This window comes from Brachyhypopomus gauderio, chromosome 5 (assembly GCF_052324685.1).
Source record: "Brachyhypopomus gauderio isolate BG-103 chromosome 5, BGAUD_0.2, whole genome shotgun sequence".
Taxonomy (NCBI): Eukaryota; Metazoa; Chordata; class Actinopteri; order Gymnotiformes; family Hypopomidae; genus Brachyhypopomus; species Brachyhypopomus gauderio.
Window position 1 is genome coordinate 34,926,687 of NC_135215.1, and position 20,904 is coordinate 34,947,590.

At 42.7% G+C, this 20,904-nt stretch overlaps 2 protein-coding genes across 5 annotated transcripts; one reads left to right on the plus strand and one right to left on the minus strand.

Annotated features, from left to right (window-relative positions):
- The first annotated feature begins 289 nt into the window (after positions 1-289).
- Positions 290-10,479, plus strand: bnip2 (BCL2 interacting protein 2). Of its 3 annotated transcripts, XM_077007475.1 has the most exons (12): positions 290-1,141; positions 2,493-2,588; positions 2,968-3,044; positions 3,192-3,377; positions 4,979-5,161; positions 5,739-5,841; positions 6,074-6,205; positions 6,533-6,619; positions 6,709-6,807; positions 8,407-8,442; positions 8,931-8,978; positions 9,847-10,479. In XM_077007475.1, exons 1-11 carry the CDS (start codon positions 837-839, stop codon positions 8,941-8,943), a joined length of 1,317 nt encoding a protein of 438 aa, XP_076863590.1. In that variant the 5' UTR covers positions 290-836; the 3' UTR covers positions 8,944-8,978; positions 9,847-10,479. The 3 variants fall into 3 exon arrangements, with proteins under 3 accessions (XP_076863590.1, XP_076863588.1, XP_076863589.1); XM_077007473.1 differs by lacking the exon at positions 8,931-8,978; XM_077007474.1 differs by lacking the exons at positions 8,407-8,442; positions 8,931-8,978 and having other exon boundaries at positions 292-1,141.
- gcnt3 (glucosaminyl (N-acetyl) transferase 3, mucin type) lies at positions 10,283-20,456 on the minus strand. 2 transcript variants are annotated; one of them, XM_077007478.1, is made up of 3 exons: positions 19,081-20,456; positions 16,795-16,887; positions 10,283-14,006 (listed from the first exon to the last, which is right to left on the minus strand). In XM_077007478.1, exons 1-2 carry the CDS (start codon positions 20,351-20,353, stop codon positions 16,868-16,870), a joined length of 1,293 nt encoding a protein of 430 aa, XP_076863593.1. In that variant the 5' UTR covers positions 20,354-20,456; the 3' UTR covers positions 10,283-14,006; positions 16,795-16,867. The 2 variants fall into 2 exon arrangements, with proteins under 2 accessions (XP_076863593.1, XP_076863591.1); XM_077007476.1 differs by having other exon boundaries at positions 16,795-20,456.
- Positions 20,457-20,904: the final 448 nt, after the last annotated feature.

Genomic DNA, 20,904 nt, shown 5'->3' on the forward strand with positions numbered 1-20,904 from the left:
TGGTTTGTGATAGATCAGAGAGCAAACTTCTCCGGTGCAGGGCAAATTTAAATGAATTTGCATATTTATAGGGGGGCGTGTCACCGTGTGCGCTCAATTCCACGTTGATTGGGATGTACAAAATAAATGTGCGTGGATTCCGGCGTACGCACAGTTTGATACATCCGGATTTTTTTATGCGTACGCCAATTTTTAGTAAGAAATCCACGCAAGTCTTTGTACATGAGGCCCCAGGTCGCAGTGCTACGGCGTGAGAGACTTTTATTTTGAAACTCATACAGGAATAAACTTCACGCAGGTTGTGGTCGCCTGATTCACAACAAAAGCCTCCGAAACGAGAGTTTCTACCGCGGACGGTTCGCTAACGATGCTATTAAACGCTGATCCACGGGGCTGTGGCGCCTGTCCGCGTCTACAGTAGCCGGCGGGGCGACTAGATCACGCTTGTGTCGCGTGTGGGGCTCCAGGTTTGGGCTGTAATCGACCAGAACCGAAGCTGTGGGCCAGTGGAGCCGCAGTAGGCAGGAAGGAGAGTCCGCACTACCGGGCCACGACCAGCACTCGCCTCGGTCCATAACGGAGCGGATTATTGGGGAATTATGAGATATTAGATTAATGTTGTTGTGCTTCCACTAAGTGAGATATAGTTGTGTGTTTGATGTCAGGACGTTGCGGTTATTAACGAGCTGGTTAGACGACTAGTTGGCCTGGCTGAAGTTGGGCAGCTCCTAGTGTCTCAGATTTTGAGTTAGTTTGAGTTATTTTGTGTTATTTTGAGTTATTTCGGCTGTTGTTGTTACTCGAGAGGAAACTTTTAAGTTGCCTGTCTGGCTACCATGGAGACAGATAAGACGGAGAGTGTTCCGACGAGCGCGCGCGCCGAACCGGACCCGCGCGGAACCGCCGAAACGTCACCAGACGAGTCGGGAAGGAACGGGAGCGGAGAGTCGCGAGACGCTTCGCGCGCCACGGAGGACCGGGACGAGGCCGCCCGCAGTCCCGCCCGACCGGGAGCTCTGGAACCGGAACCGGAAACGGCGGCTCGAGACAATGGACACAAACAAGGAGCGACGCGGAGGCGAAGCGCCACTCCGTCCAAAGTGGCGCATGCGCAGAGCGCGACGCTGGACAGCCGTGACGGGTAGCTCCGCCTCCTTTATTGTCCGTGTTCGTGAGTTCAGGGCGGATTAAAACCGCGCGTTATGAGGGTGTGTGAAGAGGTGCTACGATATTACTGGGTGAGAAAAACGGGACCCGGTGACGTTTGGGTTTCGTCACGATGACGTCATTTCGACGTGTGACGGCATTTCAACTTGTGACGTCACCGCCACTTTAGGAATGACATCAGCCGTCCACGTGTCGTGATGTGAACCCCCAGAGCCAGTTTTGTTTATACTCGGATTCACATCTTCAAGATGAGATAATGAAACGATTGATTGATTGATTGATTGATAATGAAACTACACTAGTTTCGTGAACTCAGCAGGTAGACCCCCAGGCGCACTGCACCCAGGCTGTGATGTGTCTGCTTGTTTTCACGGAAGATGATGAAATAATTTGTCTTGACTCGGTTCTTGTAGCTCTGCTAGGAAGGGTGGCACGAACGATCGCACACGTTTACCCATGACAACTCGAGTACCATCCCATGTGTGTCGTGGCAACAGGCTGCCAGTGTTTGTGTCCCACCCACTTCTGACATAACAAGTCTTTGGCTAAACAGAGGGAGCACAAGTGTCTTCGAAATTACTCTAATTTGCAACATTTAAAAAAGCATTAAAAATGATTGACTGAGAAAGTTTTTACTTAAGAAAAACCTGCGTGTGTTCGCTAAGGTATTTGGGATTTTGACTCCGTGGATTTCTGGGGCTTTTTATTGGATACACGTTAATTGGCAATAATGCGCTGCTCATTGATTTATTATCTGATGGACTGGACCTGTTTTGTGAATTGCTGGACTTGCAATACCCTGAATGCATTTGAAACTATGTAAAATAATTCCTCTGACATTCCTTCCTTCATTATGATGGTCATTTGTGATCCGTCAGCAACAGATTTTGTTTTTCATTAAGTAGGTTGAGGTTTTGTTTGCATTAGCACTTAGTTACTCCACCTATGACTGCGTATGCAGAATCAAGAGTAATGTGAATGCAGTGCACTTGCCTGCATGTGGTTAAGTCATTTGTGTGGCATAAGATAAGCCCTAATACTGCTGCTTGGGGTCAGACACACTTGGATACCATATTAGGCAACAGAGTTACAGGCTGACTTCAAAGATGGATTTAGAATAATAAACAATACTGTGAATCGGGTGGTGTAACGGTAATGAGCCTCTTTCGTGATTTGGACATTAATTCTTGCCCTAGCCTGTTGGATGTTGTGAGTGAATCAGTGGCTAGTCCACGCACAGTGATGTCAACAACAACAAAAACTAGTCAAACCTGCTCAGACATGAAGGATTTCTGTTTAATGTGATCGTCTGTTTCGTGTTTTAGTCTCGAGCGACAGGAATCGGTCACCACTACCGAGGCTCGGCTGAGGATGGAGGGGGTGGAGCTAAAGGAAGAGTGGCAGGATGAGGATTTCCCCAGGTAACACACCTCCGCACACCTCCACACCTCCACCAGGTCTCCACACACCTCCACACACCTCCGCACACCTCCACACCTCCACCAGGTCTCCACACGCCTCCACACCTCCACCAGGTCTCCACACACCTCCACACACCTCCACACGCGTGAAGGAAGCACGCCAGAATCTGCTCTCCATGTCTACATGTGCTTCTCATTTTCAGGTCGTATGCCGAAACATGTGCAAGTGTTCAAAGGGAGATTCTTTTATATTCAAACAAAAGGGCTACTTGTACCACAGACTTGGTCTAGTCCATTGTGTAGTGGCTAAATTGCTTGTGTCTTGTATATCCAGAATGCAAGATGTGATGTCTAACATTTTTTTTATGTACATTTCAAGACCTCTGCCAGAAGAAGGAGACATTCATCTTGATGATGATGATCTCTTCACTGGTACCTCTGGAGAAGGTGACTCGGGTATGACCCAGTGACGTAGTGCTTGAACTTCTATGAAATCTCCAAGGAAACTATACATTCTAAAGTTCTACTGCTGTTTGCGTGTGGTAAGTTATCTGGACCCACCTTTCCACCGGACCTCACTGCCAAACTGTTCCTCTTCTGCAGCTCCGCAGTCGTATGGGTCCAGCAGTGGCAAACGCACCAAGCGAAGACTCTTGGCCCCAGACATCAGTCTGAACCTGGATCGCAGCGAGGGATCTCTGCTTTCCGATGAGCTGGACGAAAGTACAGAGTTGGACCTGGACGGCATGGACACCCCCTCGGACAACAGCAACGAGTTTGAGTGGGAAGGTAAGAATGGTGGGCGTGGGACAAAACCCAGTTAGCTTCTCAAGTACGTTACCTCTTAAGATTCCTCGGGCCCAGTTTTAATCATTAGTGAGTTCTGGCAGCTGTTGGTCCATTGGTGTTGACTAGTAGTCAAAGCTGATGATGTGGGAATCTCTTTAAGCTCTTGTCCATGCAGTCCTTCTTAAGGCCCGGGCTGTGTGTCTCACATTGTCTCATGTTATGAGAGACGGTCCCTGCAGGTCCTGCAGGACGGGCGGTGCACACTAGCTCGTGGTTAAACGGTGTTCTTGTTCTGTGTCTCCACTACGCTGCTGCCCTCCCTGTCCTGGATGGATTGTCTCAGGGGTTGGGAGTTGGCCGCTGGCCTTCACTCTGTGGTAAGGTTACCTGGGCAGCCCTCCATGTCAACCCATGCCACGTTGATTTGATATATTATTTTATTGTTTTTGTTGTTTTTTGAAAGCCTGTCGAATAGTGAATCAGTGAATAATAATCAAGTCGATCTCTTTTGCATCATGGTTCATGTGTTCATTTCATGGTTTAAAATATTTGATTTTTGCATGGTCTTTAATGTATGCAAATCATTATATGTAAATCAACCTGTAATTTTTTTTGACAATATTTAAAATTAAAATATTTTCTGTAGAAGTATATAGACGTTGGAGGAAATATGGAAAAAAAAAATATATATATATATTTTTATGTATTTAAGAGGAAAGTGAGTTTACTCCCTCCCAAGCCTAACGCCACTCTCATTGTCTGCCTGAGTGGTCTCAAACATGAGGAACTGGTCTCATGGTCATGATCTCAAACATGAGGAACTATATGCTCAGCGATCTTTTGAGATCACACCTACTTCTGTCACATCTTCACTTCTATCTGCCAATCACCTGTGTTTACATACATGTTTGACCTTCTTTGGGAATGCCTTCTGATTACTTATTTAATTTTCCACCCCTCCAGTTCAGAAACATTTTTTTTTTTTACTTCAAACAGACATAATTCACTTGTGTTAAGGTTTGATGGTTTTTAGAATGAATGGTCAGTGAGAGTGTTGGTCAGTATGCATGTAAACATGATCTGTGATATTTATACAGTAATGATTGTGTATGTTTGGTTTGAATGTTGAAAAATGTCGGTCTGTTTACTTTTTTTTTTGTTGTTGTTTGTTTGTTGTTGTTCTTTTTGGTTCATTTAGTGCAGGTAGCTAGCAGATATTTGCAGGCATGCTTCATCTCCAGAAGGTCTTGAGAACTAAAGCAAGTATTGACTTGAAGAAAATGTAATAGTTGCGTTGAAACGAACATGATCTAAGGTGGATGGCGTTTTGGCCAGTTTGGAACAGTAATGATTACTCTTGGGCGAGCTAAATCCTGCATTAGGGTGTGTCTACTTTAGCCTGAGTAACACAATAGCACCTGAGGGTTTCGTACATGCAGTTCCTGGTAACGTGAACATATGTACAGCCATAACTAGGACGCAGTGCCACGGCCCCTCAGGGAATCCCCCCCACCACACACACACACACACACACACACACACACACTCTGACACATGCGGAGACATCAGAGTTCCTAATGCCCGTCGTCCTCGTCCTTCAGACGATCTCCCGAAGCCAAAGAGCACAGACCTGCTGCAGAAAGGGGTGGAGTCTGTGAAGGAGTACTCCGCCTCGGACGAGCGTGATGAGGGCCGCCGTTGGAGGGTCTTCCGCATCGGCGAGCAGGAGCACAGGGTGGACATGAAGGCCATCGAGCCCTACAAACGGGTCATCAGCCACGGGGGTGAGGAACCGCACCGCACTAGCGAGCTCGGGCCAGCCACGCTAGCTTTCTGTCCTTTTGTGCTGGCTATGAAGAGCTTGGAAAAATGTTTTACACCTTTAGTGTTTACTTCCCGTGGTCTATAAATGTCAACGGCACCTTGTTTTGTGATATTAAAAGCACAGTTCTCTGCCCTGTGCTGTGGCCCTGTGTGCATGTGCAGTGCTACGAGACACGTTCAGCCACGCCCCTCCGGTACAGGGCAGACCAGGGCAACACAAAACAAATAAGGACAAATAAGACTGACTTTACTGACTTTAGAGAAAGGCTCATCTTTTTTGCACTAATTTTTTATATTTTCTCAGCTGCTTTTACAATTCATGTTTTTGCTTCATTTGTTAATAAATTTTCAAGGCCTGTTCAACTCCGTGTGATCAACTCAGCCGTGCACAGTCAAGATTGCTGTATTGACTTGTTGTCTGAGTGGAGCTGAATCGCGTGGCTTGCAGTACTGTCTGTTATGCGATGTTAAAAAGCAGCAGTGTGTGGATTTGGAGGATAGCTTGCAGACACACTCAGATGTGGCTCTATTTGACAGGTTACTACGGAGATGGACTGAATGCCATCATCGTGTTTTCAGTTTGCTTTATGCCCGAAAGCAATCAGCCAAACTACCGATACATCATGGACAATCTCTTCAAGTGAGTTCCCTTTTGGGTTCTTCTCACGAAGACCACTAGCAACTTGTCTTGCTGTACCTGAGAGAAAACCCCAGATAAGATGAAAAGTGCATTCTTTCTTAATCATTAAAGACTAATTGTATATATGTATATGGACTCATTTGTATATGTGTTTTGGTTTTGTTAGCATGCTTTGGTAATGCGCCCCTTAACTGTATGAGCCATGTGGATTGATGGTGTCTTACCTGTGCAGGTATGTGATCGGCACTCTGGAGCTGCTGGTGGCTGAGAACTACATGATCGTGTATCTGAACGGCGCCACCTCCCGCCGTAGGATGCCGAGTGTGGGCTGGCTCAGGAGATGCTACCAGCAGATAGACCGGAGGTGATACTCCCTCTGCTGACTCTGACCAGACATCTCCAGTGACCTAGAGTGCAATAAAAAGCCTGCAAGACACTTTAATCCTGCAAGCATTTTTTTTGTCTGACTACATGTGATGGTTGTTGATTAATAAGTACTCTTCAAACAGGAAACGGTTGTGTAATAACTGTTGAGGGCGTAGGATAAGATCTTTTGCAGAAGATCTGCTAGTTGTGTTTTTGCGTTCTGGCGTTTTCGTTCTTGCTCTTCTCTAAGTCCTGACCTTGAATTTGGCATCAGCACCAGTTATTTGCTCTGCTTTGTTAAGAGCCGACACGTTCTCCGTTACAGGCTGAGGAAGAATCTGAAATCTCTGATAATAGTCCATCCATCCTGGTTCATTCGCACTCTCCTCACCCTCACCAAACCTTTTATAAGGTAAATGCCAGTTCGGTTCTCGTATGACTTGTTTTTTATGAAGTGAGCGGTTTCATTATGCAGACTGTCACCTTCATCTGTCGTTTCAGCTCCAAATTTAGCCAGAAGATTAGATTTGTGTACAGTCTCTCGGAGCTCACCGAGCTTGTGCCAATGGAATACGTGTCCATACCAGAATGCATCAAGCAGTAAGTCTCTCCCTCAGTGTTTGTCTTGGTCTTCCTTTGTCCTGTTGTTGTGGCTGTGGTAGCTGTGTGGCCATTAAACATATCTGCTCCCGTACGGTTTTCTCCCTTTTTGCATATTTTTCAAATTGGTATTACCAACGAGGAGGAGGAACCTATAAATAAACAAAAAAGGTAAATAAGCCCTAGAAATAGCAGTCGGTGCAAGACCTGGTGTTTGGGGAACAGGGTAATTCAGTGTATCTATTAGTTGTGAATATCATCTAAGGACATCTTATAATTTTATCTTATTTATAGAGATAATTTAGGGGTAATCACAATGTTCAGGCTGCTAAATATAACTGTTCTGAATAAAGACGTGGTACCTGTTCAGGTGTGCACTTCTCACGGCTCAGCTCCTGCCTCTGGAGTATCTTTAGACTTGCTTTCTTTCTGCTTTTTATTTCTGGTTGTATTTAACCCATAGTTTAGGAGCACCATTTTGAAAATGAACAAGCCATATGAAAGCTGAACATTTTGAGCTGTAAAAGTGCCATGACATTTTCCGCAGTTTTCTAATGGGTTAGAAATTTGGTGTTGGTTTGGTGTTCTGCTAAATCACAGTCACGTTTTTCTAATTCTGAATTGCCTCCAACAGTAATGAGTAATCCGCAAAGACAACCTGGAGGGACTGCAGTGGCCTGCGCGTGTACCTTGGCTAACTGCAGTGGCCTGCGCGTGTACCTTAGCTAACTGCAGTGGCCTGCGCGTGTACCTTAGCTAACTGCAGTGGCCTGCGCGTGTACCTTAGCTAACTGCAGTGGCCTGCGCGTGTACCTTAGCTAACTGCAGTGCTCATCTGAATCTCACGCGCTGAAAAGCAGCTGACCCAGCTAAGCTGGAATGTTCTCTGTCAAAAGTGTCTAAAAATGTCTACCAGAAAGCAACTGCTGCATTTTAAAAGTAAAGTGCACACCGGTTATTCCAGTTCCTTGGAGGGAATGATGATTTGTGTGTCTGTGTGAGCTGAGCTAGAACATTCACGTGTGATGCTGTGAGATGAAAATAAAAACTTAGATTGGCCACGTATTCTCCAGGTTAAAAACCCTTATGCCAGCAGAAGACCTGAGACTGAAGATGTTTGATATCTCACAAATATCAGTGTTTAATTGGTCTCCATTGGCCAGCTGGATACAATCATGTCTCTTTGGCATGAGAACTTCAGGGCAGAGGGCATTTGGTTAGATGGTTTAAATGATGTGCTGCACAACTCTTAAGTTTCAAAATGAAAAATCTCAAAAATGGAGAAAATCACACATGGGCCACATTTTTAACTTGTACATTTTGAAATAAATGAAAACATGGGGTGGGGGGGGGGGTGTACAGGCATCACTGTACAGTTCGTTAGCTTTAGCTGAGAAATGTCCACCACGGATGTTGAATGTGCCTCTACGTCCGACCCTTCACATCATGCTCGTGTTTCCGTAATCGCATTAACGAACTCTGTCTGCACCCGAGGGCTGAATGGCCCATGTGTCTTGTTGCCCTGCGTGATTGCTGTTGGCTGGTGACCCTCAGACGCCCTCTTACGCCTTACCTCCTTCTTCCTGCTCCATTTCTAAGGTTTGATGAAGAAAAAAATAGGAAATCACATAAAAGGTATCGGTATATTCCTCTAGGCCTTTCGCCAGGGCTCTGTCGCCATTACTTGCATTGCACAAAACTAACATCTGATTTGTTTTGACAAATCAAAACAATCCTCGAGCATGTTTGTTGCTTGATCATAATGTGCTGACACGGTCCCCTTTACCCTTTTGACCTCTGTTGAAGGATTTAAACACTTATGTTGTCGTCACTAACAGCATGGTGAACCTAATGATGGCTGTTTATTACCACTGTTCCTTACACCAGCGGTTCACTGTCACCAAACAAAAAAGGCAACTGCCAACAGGTTATATTTTCATAAAGTTAAATGGATCATAAAACCAGGTGTAACAGAATGTGGTTCTTAGAGAGAGGAGTCTTTCTAATGCCTGCAGTTCTAAAGCAAAGTCATCACCTTTGCTTTGCTATTACTGTTTATTTTGTCATAGTTCCTTCAAAATGCACCCTGCTAATCTTTAACCCAAAGAATTAATAACCTCCAGATTTGGACATTGAAGGTGTGTCATCCTGTGATGTAGGGTAAATGAACGGTAGGTATAGCTCTGCTATTTTCATGCTAAAGGGGGCAGATTGGAGGACTTCAGAAGACACCAGTGGTTCTGGTTTGTTTAGTCACGTGAGGGGTTTGTGTCACATGCACGCTTCACTGCTAGCTGCATGCATCACTCTGTCCTGCCTGGCCCTCTACACGTCACTGCTATGTGTGCAGACATTCCAGTTAAACTAGCATGCAGAATGGCACGGAGGGAAATGCATAATGGTTTCCACCTAATTCAGGTAGATCTGGTTCACCCACAGTCATGCAGAGTATTAGCATTTTTTCCAAGCTCAGAAAGAGACCTAACACTGCACAAGAATGAGCATTGATTATGTATATAAACACACTTTTTTATCCAGTTGGTACAAATCAGAGATGAATCCTTGTGACGTTGGTACACAAAACACCCGTGATGCCCAACCATGACATCTCGGCTGTGCCCGCTTACATCAGCTGAAGGAAGGAACATAGACGTCCTTTCAAAGATTGAACTGAACTGAAAGAAATTGGATTTTCATTGTCTGAAAAAGGTTCATGAATCTAATGAATGTTAGATTTAGGTTTACAGCCACTGGATTATTCCTGCTCTGCTTGTTTGTACAAAAGCACCTAAAATATAATCTCCTTTGATTACACTAACCATTACTGTGCTACACGTGTTTTACTGCACATGTCCATATGAATGTAATGAAATTCAGGAGGCAAGGTGAGTGAGAGTTAAGCCTCAAAGATCTGACGGCCATTCTGATCATACTTATTTATGTCCTCAAAGGTACTGTTGCATACGCTTTTGAAAAGACTTTTATTTTGACAGTCCAGCGTTTGTCTTCTCTTTGTAACTCGATGGATTTCTTCCGTAGGATTGACCAGGACATGCATGGGAAAGTGGAGACAGGAGCAGCAGCAGTGCCTGAGTGAAGCTGGAGAAGAATGACAAAGTGGAGTAGAGAGAGAGAGAGAGTGTGTGTGTGTGTGTGTGTGTGGGTGGGAGGGTGTCGGGGTGTTTGGGTGTAAGATGTTAGTGCCTTTTATGACTCAATTGCCTGTTACATGGTGGAACTTTTATCCTTTGTTGTATTCAAAGCTGTGCTTCAAGCATTTTTATATACTGTCATTTGTGAACTGAGCGAGTCATAATTCTTTCCAGAATTCCCTTTGTCATGCGTTCATATTTAAGGCACTCTGTTTTCAAGATGGGTGGTGCATGTTCTATGACATTACATTTAAGTATATATTTATATTCAAACGGTGGTCAAGGAGAGAGATTTAATATATATATATTTTTGCTTCAGACAGTCCTGTTGGGTTTTACATTTGCTTACTGAAATCTCACAGTATGCCTGTTACAGTTTACTGCTGAATACCTTGTATAAATTTTGTATGAGGAAAAGCTTGAATGTCTTTCTGCTCACAGAGATTGCGAACACTTAGAGAAAAGGATCAAGGTTACTAGTTTGTCTTCTGTAGTTCACATTTGTTAAAATGTTTGGGAAGGGGCTCTTGTATGTTATATTTCTTGCAAGTAAACTTCCACTCAAAAAATGTTGTCATCTTTGTTGGAAATATAGAACAACATATTACTTTCTGACATGAAATGATATGATTCCTTCAGAAGCTTTGAGCTAAAAATCATTGCGTCATTCCATCACATTTTTTATTAGTGTTAATCAGAGTCAATGATCACTAGCTGTTTTCTACCACAATCAGAAATAGTTTTCAAGTCTTTTTCTTTTCCAGAAACGGTGTTCATGTTCACATGATGGCCACTTGGAGGCATCATGTGCACTTTTTGTGTTAGGCCTGATGCAAATAATCGGTGATGGTGCTGGCTGGAGTGTTTTGTTTGGTGTTCATTATTTTATAAGTTCAGGTGAAGATGTTGGGACGGAAAACTGATGTGGATGGCTGCAGTAATGGGTTAAAATAAACACCAGACATTTCTAAAACTACAGATTACCAATTCACTATCACGTGCAAATTAAGGGTGAGTACAGAAATATAGTGTAAAACCTACATAATGATTTGCTAACATTTGTTATTCCCAAGCAAGTATAAGAAATCTGTAGCCACAAATTTTAATTGCTGAACTTTGCCATTTGCTCATAATTTACTACAATCCTAGGACTATTCTTCAAAAGCGGGGTTTAGCATATTTAGCATATTGTGATTTTCTCCCACATTGCAGTGCAATAAAAGAGATGAAACATTCAACTTCAGACCTTTATGCTAATTTGCTTAATGTGCTGAAACCCTTCTGCAGACCAGTCCTGGGTTCTTCACCCGATTTCCACAATTTGGGTGTTACAATATTCACAAGCATCTGAACCTTCGGATCAAACATTTTTTGAATTTTTGAAACAATATGTCTGATATATGCAAATTAATACTTCAGCAAGTTTGCATATTTTGCATGTGCAGATAAAAGTCATGAATGCTTCTTTGAAATATCATGAAACGTCCCTGTTCTTTTAAACACCATGGTGCAGTGGTGTAAAGTGCTCCACCCCTGGACTCTAGAGAAGTGGAGGTGTGTTCTCTGGAGTGACGAATCGCGCTTCTCCATCTGGCAATCTGATGGATGAGTCTGTGTTTGGGTGGTTGCCAGGAGAATGCTACTTGTCTGACTGCATTGTACCAAGTGTAAAATTTGGTGGAGGGGAGATTATGGTGTGGGGTTTTTTTTTTTTTTTTTTTAAAGGAACTCTGAATACTTCAGCATACCAAGACATTTTGGACAATTCCATACTCCCAACTTTGTGGGGACAGTTTGGAGCTGACCCCTTCCTCTTCCAACATGACTGTGCACCAGTGCACAAAGCAAGGTCCATAAAGACATGGATGGCAGAATCTGGTGTGGATGAACTTGACTTGCCTCCTGACCTCAACCCGACAGTCTCCAGTCTAATTCATCCCAAAGGTCAAAGTCAAAGGTAAATTTATTTATATAGCGCTTTTCACAACACACGTCGTCACAAAGCAGCTTTACAATTGTATGGGTCCAGATCCCTAATGAGCAAGCCAAAAGTGTTCTGAGAGCCAGGCCTTCTCTTCCAACATCAGTATGTGACCTCCAGTGGGCATTCCAAGTAAAAGTCCTCGCCAAGATTTTGCTCAGGCTTCCTGGATTGTGTAGATTCCCCGGATTTTACCTGACTTGCCCTAATTAGAAAATCCAGCAAGCTTGAGTAAAATCCTGGGAAGGACTTTTACTTTCTGAACCTGGAATGTCCACCTCTGGTAACCTCACAAATGCACTTCTGGAAGTATGGTCAAAAATCCTCTTGACCATGTAACCTAGTAAGCAAGGAACACACAAATCTCCTTGTGCATACAACAAAGGAAGAATGAGAAATTGGTTTAGGTGGGTCAGTTAGCAATGTTCTACTTTAGAGTCTGAATAAAGAAATATATGTCCTGAGCATACCGTGGTAGGAAGTTTTACTTTCAACGTAGCAAAAAAAAATAATAATAAGAGTGTGAAAACACTCTTGCTTGGATCCTTATGAAAGAAGAAAAAAATAGCTACTTTTTAGTAGCTATCTAATTTTCTGAGGAGTTTAATACTGGTTTGTAGTTTATTTAATTGTTTATTTAGAGTGGATTACAACTTATTTGATTATTAATAATTTGAGTCGGTTACAACCTAGCTACAAAGGGTGGACCAACGTCATATTGAACCCTATGTATTAGGAATGGGATGTCACTTAAACTCATGTGAGTCAAGGAAGGTGAGTGAATACATTTGGCAATATAGCGCATGTCAAAAATTATGATTGCCATTGGCCAATAAGCTTTCTGAATGCTTAACATTGACCAATCATGATGTTTAAATACATTGGAGTAGATAAATCTCATGGAATTCAACATGTTCATAGCAGTGAGGTCATATGAGATCAAGTGAAGATGATCAAAGAATAAACAATGCAATTAAGCAAACATACAAGCTGTTGCATTCAGGGCTGCTCGTTCTGGTGTTGTTTTTGGACAATTGGGATTGTCTTTAGAACCCTTTCTGCTTTGATAATCTGATTATGTCAGTTTTGATCTTGGCCTGTTTTTGACTACATCTTTGGGTTGTTCTTCCAGCAATAATAATGTTATCCAACGTTTCTGGCCCATTTTACCGCATTACGTGTGTGATATATTTAAATCCATAAGTATACAATACTTAGGAACAGAAGCTCACTAGAAAACACATTTACAGACATGCATAATAATGATAGTATAATTTTGCCTGCAGACTTGGATATAGTGTACAGCAAACTATATAGCACATAATTGCATGCCTTCTCTTTAAATCTCTCCAACGAGAAAAGGCAGTGTCGTGGAAATTGCATGTGTGCAAGTCACAACAACTGGGGTCACACACACGTGCACACATGTTGCCGCTTTCTCTCTCAACGGCCCCCGCACTTGCTGGGTGACAGTGCACAGTGTTGTCTCATGTCAATCCCCAAGAATGTGCCTACCGATTTCAAGGCCCCACTGATGAAAGGGGTTCCATTATCATTGGATATTTTACTTGGAATGCCCCACCTAGGAATGATTTCTTTTACCAGGGCCTTTGCTACAGCATCCGAATCTTGTTTTGCTGTGGGAAAAACCTCAACCCATTTTGAGAACATGCCCACTATTACCAGACAATACTTCTTTCCTTCACTTGGCGTGAGCTCCACAAAATCCATCTGCAAGTGATCAAATGGTTTCTCAGGTGTTGGGTGTGCTGCTTGTTGCATCTGTGTTCCTCTTCCTACATTGTGTTGTGCACATATCACGCATTGCTGACAAAACTTCTGAGCATAGACAGCAAACCCCTGCGTGAACCAATGAGATTTTAACTGGTCACTCATCCCCCCTTTTGACACATGAGCCTTCCCATGGGTCAACGTAGCATAATAAGGAAACATGAATGCTGGCAAGCACGGCCGGCCCGAGGGGCAGCGCCACACGCTGTCCCTAAAAGCACAGCCTGCGTTCCTCCAAGCCGCCTTCTCCTCCTGTGTGGCTGTGCGCTGCAGATCTGTGAGACAGAGGGAGGGGGTGAGTTCAAGGTCAAAAGAGGAACTCTCGTGGCTGTAGAGCGGCTTTCTTGGCAGCTGCATCCGTAGCTTGGTTCCCTCTACAAACAGAATCAACGCCGTTAGAGTGGGCGGCACACTAATCACACAGCAACAGCAGACGGCAATTGGAGATCGAGCACAAGCTTGTGAGAAAATTGCGATGTTTCCAAATCGCCCCCAAAATCATGAACTACCCCAAACGCATACATGCTATCAGTGTTGATTGTAACAGACTTGACCTCAGCCAATTTGCACGCCTGTGTCAGGGCATACAGCTCCGCGGCTCGCACAGAGAGATGATGGGATCCCTGGATGCTGACCCATCGACAAAGAAGATGCAATCAGTATTGTCCAGAGGCTCCTCCTTGAGATCCAATGTAGTGGAGCACAACATATTAGTCACAGCAACACAGTCATGTGGTTCACCATCTTCCTCTGTAGGCAAGAGTGTAGCGGGGTTAAGAACAGTGCATTTTAGAACAATTATGTTGGGCATGTCAAGCAACACAGTGTTGAATTTCAGCCATCGCTGAGTGGACAAGTGTGATGTCTTCTTTTCAAGAAGCAGAAGTGAAATGGAGTGTGGGACTAGCAATGTCAGTGTTGAATAGCCCACAATGTCTCGCAGAGGTGGGACCAAGTCAGTGTTTTGCAAGTCTCAAGTAAGTCCAAGTCTTTATCCTCAAGTCTCAAGCAAAGACAGTCAACTCAAGTCAAGTCTCGAGTCAAGACAGGCAACCGTCAAGTCAAGTCCCAAGTCTGAAACTTGGAATTTCAAGTCCTTTCGAGTCTTTTTTTTTTTTTTTTTTTTTTTTTTACCAATGTTGCAGGTATATTTTAAATGTAAATAATAGACATGTGTTCTTTTTTAAATCTGTATTCTCCTCAAATCTTGATAAAACATGTGCAACTGAAAACACGAAGTATAAAAAAAATTAAAATTACACCTCTTTATTGCACAGTTCAATTTTTTAAACTTAGCTGCAAAAATATTCATACTTTAAACTACAATTTTCCAGAAATAAATATTCTGTGAGTCATAAGTAGAACTCCATGTTCAAATAAAAAGTGCTGATATTTTCACAGTACAATACAAAGAACCATAACAGCATTTTTCCCTCTCTTCTCTTATCTGGTTTCTTGGAGAACATGTGTGAGTGACACAAGACAAACAAATATAAGAACTGAACAATTAACAGGAATCTGCAACTTTAGACATTTCAGTAAACTATTCTGCATTGCATTTGCAAAAGACCAAACTGGCCAAAAGTCTGTATGTCATTTGTGCACGATGAGGCCGTAGAATGATGTCCCCATAGCTGAAAACTCGCTCCACTTTTGTCAATATATTTTTTTCTCGATTTCAAAATCACAATCCATGCTGAGATAGAACTGGATATTATGATGGTGACAGAGAGAGGCTCTGAGTTCAGATACAGAATCCAGGGTTGCCAACCCTCACGCATTGAGCGTGAGACACACGCATTTGACCGCCTTCACACGCTCTCACGCCACACATCCGATTTCTCACGCCGAAAAAAAATGTAGTTTATTTACCTCTGATCCACATCTATGATTCAATGAGTTACTAGTTTGCTCTGGCGCCAACCACTGGCAATCGATCGATCGCGATATAATACTTAATTTGTGTCCATTTTACACCCCGCCCGGTAACAATTCACGTTCGCTGACCCCCCCCCCCCATTTGATTGGTTGTGCTGCAGCTCATGCACACACACACACACACACACACACACACACACACACACACACACACACACACACACACAACGTACAGAGTGTGGAAAAGCAGAGGACCGGTCTGCGTCAGAAAGACGGAAATTAAATTAATGGGGCGCACTTTATAAATATTAATATGCGTTTTAAAATTTAGATTTGGGGTTAAAAAATCAAGTCTTTGCAAGTAAACAGGTTCAAGTCCAATTCAAGTCGCAAGTTATTGGTGTAAAAGTCCAAGTCAAGTCTAAGTCTCTGAATATTTTTTCAAGTCAAGTCAAAAGTCTTAATATTGATGACTCGAGTCTGACTCGAGTCCAAGTCATGTGACTCGAGTCCCCACCTCTGGGGATGCTGCCTTCTCTGCTGCGGCCACAGCACGCAGACAAAATGGAAGCCCTGTTGCAACAGGGTCAAGTTTACAAGAGAAATAAGCAACTGGTCTCTGTCGATCCCCGTGTTTCTGCAAGAGAACTGAAGTCATACAACCATTCTTTTCATCGACCGTCTGTGTGTAGGGCCGTGTGGGATCGTATGTCCAGGGTGGGGGCAGTCTGCAACGCCAATTTCAAGGTTACGAAGGCTTCTTCAGCTTCACTGGTCCATTCAACCGCTGCTGTTGCTGGTCCACGGGTCAGAGCCCGCAAGGGAGTTTCAACACAAGAGTAGTTAGGAATGAATGAACGACTAAGAACACCATCCCTAAAAAAAGACATAAGCTGCTTGACTGTCTGTGGTTTCGGTATTTTCGCAATTGCTTCCGTTCTTGATGCTGCAGGAGTTTTTCCTTCTGCAGAAATGTCATGCCCTAAGAATCTAACTGTGGGCTGCACAAACTGGAGCTTGCTGAGGCTCTCCTTGTGCCCCTCGTTTGCCAAGTGTTTCTCTTCCTTATTTTGACCCACCAACTGTGGATATACACTATGGCGTCTGGGTGACCTGCAGCACAACAGGCGTCTAACAACAATTCACACTTGCCTTAATGATTCACAAACCTCGCTGGTGAATTACCTTCTCTGAAGAGTCAGATCCTTCACTCAGGAGGTCCCTTCGTGGTCGCCAAAACTGTCGTGGAAATTCTCCGTCACAACAACCGGGGTCTCTCTGTAAGAAAAAATACGAGCGCTCGGAGAGTGATAGTTAAAGCAACACACACACACACAATGGTTACTTCACCAAATCACTCTAGTTTATTGTTCAAACCTCCAGCCCTTTTATACAGTAAGTGCTGGTCGGTCATGTGAAACATGTCAGCACAATTGAAACATGTCAGCACAATTACAGTCAGATGATGTAGTTGTCATTAAATGTCAGGATTAAATATATAAATGCTAAACAAGGGACTGTAAGAATAAATTCTGCCACTCTCAGGGGAACATGTTCTTGCTGGGCCTGCTGTCTGTCTGGAACATGGAGCCACCAGCCTGGCACATGTCTTCACTCTCGCCTTCTCTCTGTCTAGTCTCCTTGACCCAAAGGATGACCTCAAACTTCCTATTTCAGTCGCATGCTATGTTCTTGAAAATACTTCTCTGTAAGAGCAGATTCTGCATTTCCATCACAGCAGTCACAATAGTTCACATCAACACAAAGTCACAGACATACAGGGAATCATAGAATGAACATGACTGATGAGATCAGGCGGCTAGTGTAACAATTACCATTACATACAATCACAGGCCTTGAGCTCAATGAGACCAACAAATTGTAAAATGTTGTTTGGCATAATGTTCTAATAAAGCTGTTCTGGCCTGAAATGCCCCATCAGCCCTTAAATCTATGAAAAGCATGCAGCTTTTAATATTTGCAAGGTAGACAACAAAAGCCAAATACCTTCATATAATTCATGATAAAATTTCTGTATAGTTATTATGACCTGTTTAAAAGCTATTGTGACCAGGGAGAACAGACAGAAAGGTCAGTAGAAGTGGACCCAGATACAGGGCTCAAATGGGAAACACAGGAGATGAGTACCTATGGAACAGGGAGCTGGGGACCAGGTGTGTGGAAGTGTTTAATAAACTGGTGAATGCGAACTGATAAGTGATTGTGAGGTGCAATCGATGGTTCTTTGGCTTATTGATGAGAATGGCATGACATCCCTGGCTGTTTAACTGTTTAAACATCAGATTTTCAATATTTAAAAAAGGTATGCTGATATAATCTTTTAAGGCATATATAAGGCAAAATATCATTTCTCAGAGAGGACTTGCAAGAGATTTTATCAGTGCTGAAAATAACAGAACCAGTTTAATGGTGAACACATAGAACTTATGGGGCCTTCAAGAGCTTTAATCATTTATTTTTAACAGCACACACCAGACGGATATTAAACAAGCACTCGCCAACGAGAATGAGTCAAACATTAGCAACACAGGTGTCTCACACACACACACACACACACACACACACACACACACACACACACACACACACACACACACACCTACCTACAAATGTCTAAGACTGATGAGCATGTGCAAACAAGGCATACCCAAGCCCTAGGGATGTCACATTTTAGGGTATTTCATGCTGAAATCCAGCTATTCTAAAAATTGCACACATTTTGGTGCATTTATACTGACAACATTAAAACTCAACTTGTGCATTTTGTAATAGCATATTTTTTGTTCCCAACTAAAAAACGAATAATTAAACTGTTTTTTTTTACAGTCTTTGAGTCTTAATTGGAGTTTATTTTTTTAGAAAATCACGAGTTAGTTAATCTTGGGCTTAAAAATGATAAGCTGAATGATGAGATGAATGTATAATATTGAAATTGTATGTATGAAACACAATATATCAGCGGTGCAAAACTAAAAATAAGTGACCACAGATTTAATGAACTGCTGCTGCACTGTTGATAAACCACATAATCAAATTATAATCAAATTGCTTGCAGTCAGAAATAGTAAAGATTACTGTATATTTGATATGTTCTACTTAGATTATTCTATTGATGGACATAAATCATGAATGCTTGGTTTTGCTTTTTAAACTTGTATTAATAGCTTTTTATTTACCGTTGAGATAACCGTTCATATCACTAATACCAGTTCATATCACTAATGTTCGTATGGTTAAGCAATGTTTATAAAACTATTATAAGTGTGAGCCAACATTCAAGATGTTGCTGTTCGGTTTTCGAGACAAGTGAACCTAAACAACAGAAAAGTTTAAATATTATACAAATAAATATAATAAAATAATGGTAAATTGTACAATATATCTAAAATAAAACATTCTGTAAATATTATTTCTTTATAGTTTCCTTTTTAATCGTCAATAATGACTGACCTTGAATAGCTTTGTATTGTAAATAAGCCTCCATACATTTTACAGCAACGTCATCAATTTCTGGGTCAAACTTGTTAGCAAAGAGATGTTTCTGCATCACAATCCATTTCAGGTCTCCAGCTCCATAAACACACACGGCATGTCTGTGCGCTCCGTTGCAGGGGCCATATGGGGCACCTTGTCTCATGTCCCCCTCGTGATAACTCCACTTCACCAGCCTCGCAATGGCCAGCATGTCTGATTCATCATACTTTTCATTTGGAGGGTTAGATCCAGGCACTCTGGGCATCCTTTGTAGCGTAGCCCACATGTGTTCATCTGGACTATATGTGTCCTGCTCCCATTCCATTAAGTTCTTAGTCTCCTCACTCTTGAGTATATACTCCACAAATGCCCGTGTGACAACAAAGTAGGCATTGCCAGAGTACATGGGGCTGCTGATTGGTGGAGGGCTCTTCCTAACATTTGTCCGAATGACCGTGTCTGTGATGTTATGGTGATACATCCAGCGATGCTGTTTGTACGTGTTTGTGGCTTCAGACTCCAAACTATTTTTTCCATTAAGCAGCTTCAGAGACCGGACAATATCTGCATTGGTTTTAATGGGAAAATCCATACCACAAGTGTTAAGCAGATACTTCCACTGGACAGGAGACTTGAGGAGGTCCTCCATGCAGTTGATGTCAGCTTGAACTCGAGACCAAGAGGCGTAGACTACGCTCTCCAACTTACTGGCCACAAACACATTGGGGAAGCAAGACACGATAGCCTTGACAGCTTCGGCAAAGATCTTTGATGACTTTAGGTCTACATGAACACAGTACACGTTCTGAGGAGTGTAAATAGCTCGCAAGAGCCTCTCAAACATTTCAATCTTCTCATGGATCACCATCGAATAAGCAATTGGGAAGTCTTTTTCCTCCTCACTCAGATGAACCGTTATAAAACCTCTGTCTCTGATGTACGCTTGACAGTCCGCAGTTGCATTAAGGTAGAAGGACTCTGATAAACGATTTGTTCTCTTCTTGGAAGCGAGGAGCCGGCTGAAGTGTTTCTCGTCTACTCCGTCCATATCTCCTTGGAAGACGGCTGAACAAGCTCGCAGTTCGCCAACATCCGGCTTTATGAACACGTTTGTCATGTCTACCTGCCTTTTCTGAATGCAGCTTCTTCTTTGAGTAATCACAAGGTAAATGATGGATAAAATTAAAAAAATAAAAGAGAGCTGTTTTACCATGTTTTGTTTTTTAAAAGCCATTTTGTTGTTGCTCATTTTTTTTTTTGGTCAAGTTGCAGTGAGTGAGTGCCAGCCCTCAGGGAGGGTGATGTTGCAGTAAACTTCAAACTGTCTTCAGTGCTATACAGGGGAAGTAGAGTAATAACTGATAGTGTCCCACTGACACACCAAAGGGAGGGACAGAATGAACTTGCGTAGCGGATACGTGCACAGCAGGGGTGTGGTTTTTAGCTTGGAAGAATTCAAAATAGGACTACATTTGTTTTTAGTGGATAAAAAGTCCAGTTTGTTCAGTAAAAAGGAAAACATGAGCAAACACTACATTGTAATAAAGACTTTGTCAGAGAAAATCCCATAATTGTATTTGTAAAAATAATTGAAATTTCTAGTTGAGACTCTGGATTTATATGATAAAAATACAGTGTGTCATTATGCTTCTGTTTGCATTTCAGTGTGTAGATGTCAAGGCATTTTGGGTCAGCGTCCATGGAGGCACTTAGACTAAACACTGAGCACTGATGGTGCTCTATCAGTAATGTACCCAGCTGAACTGAAGGTTGTTTCCTATCAGGGTTGGACCTTCAGTA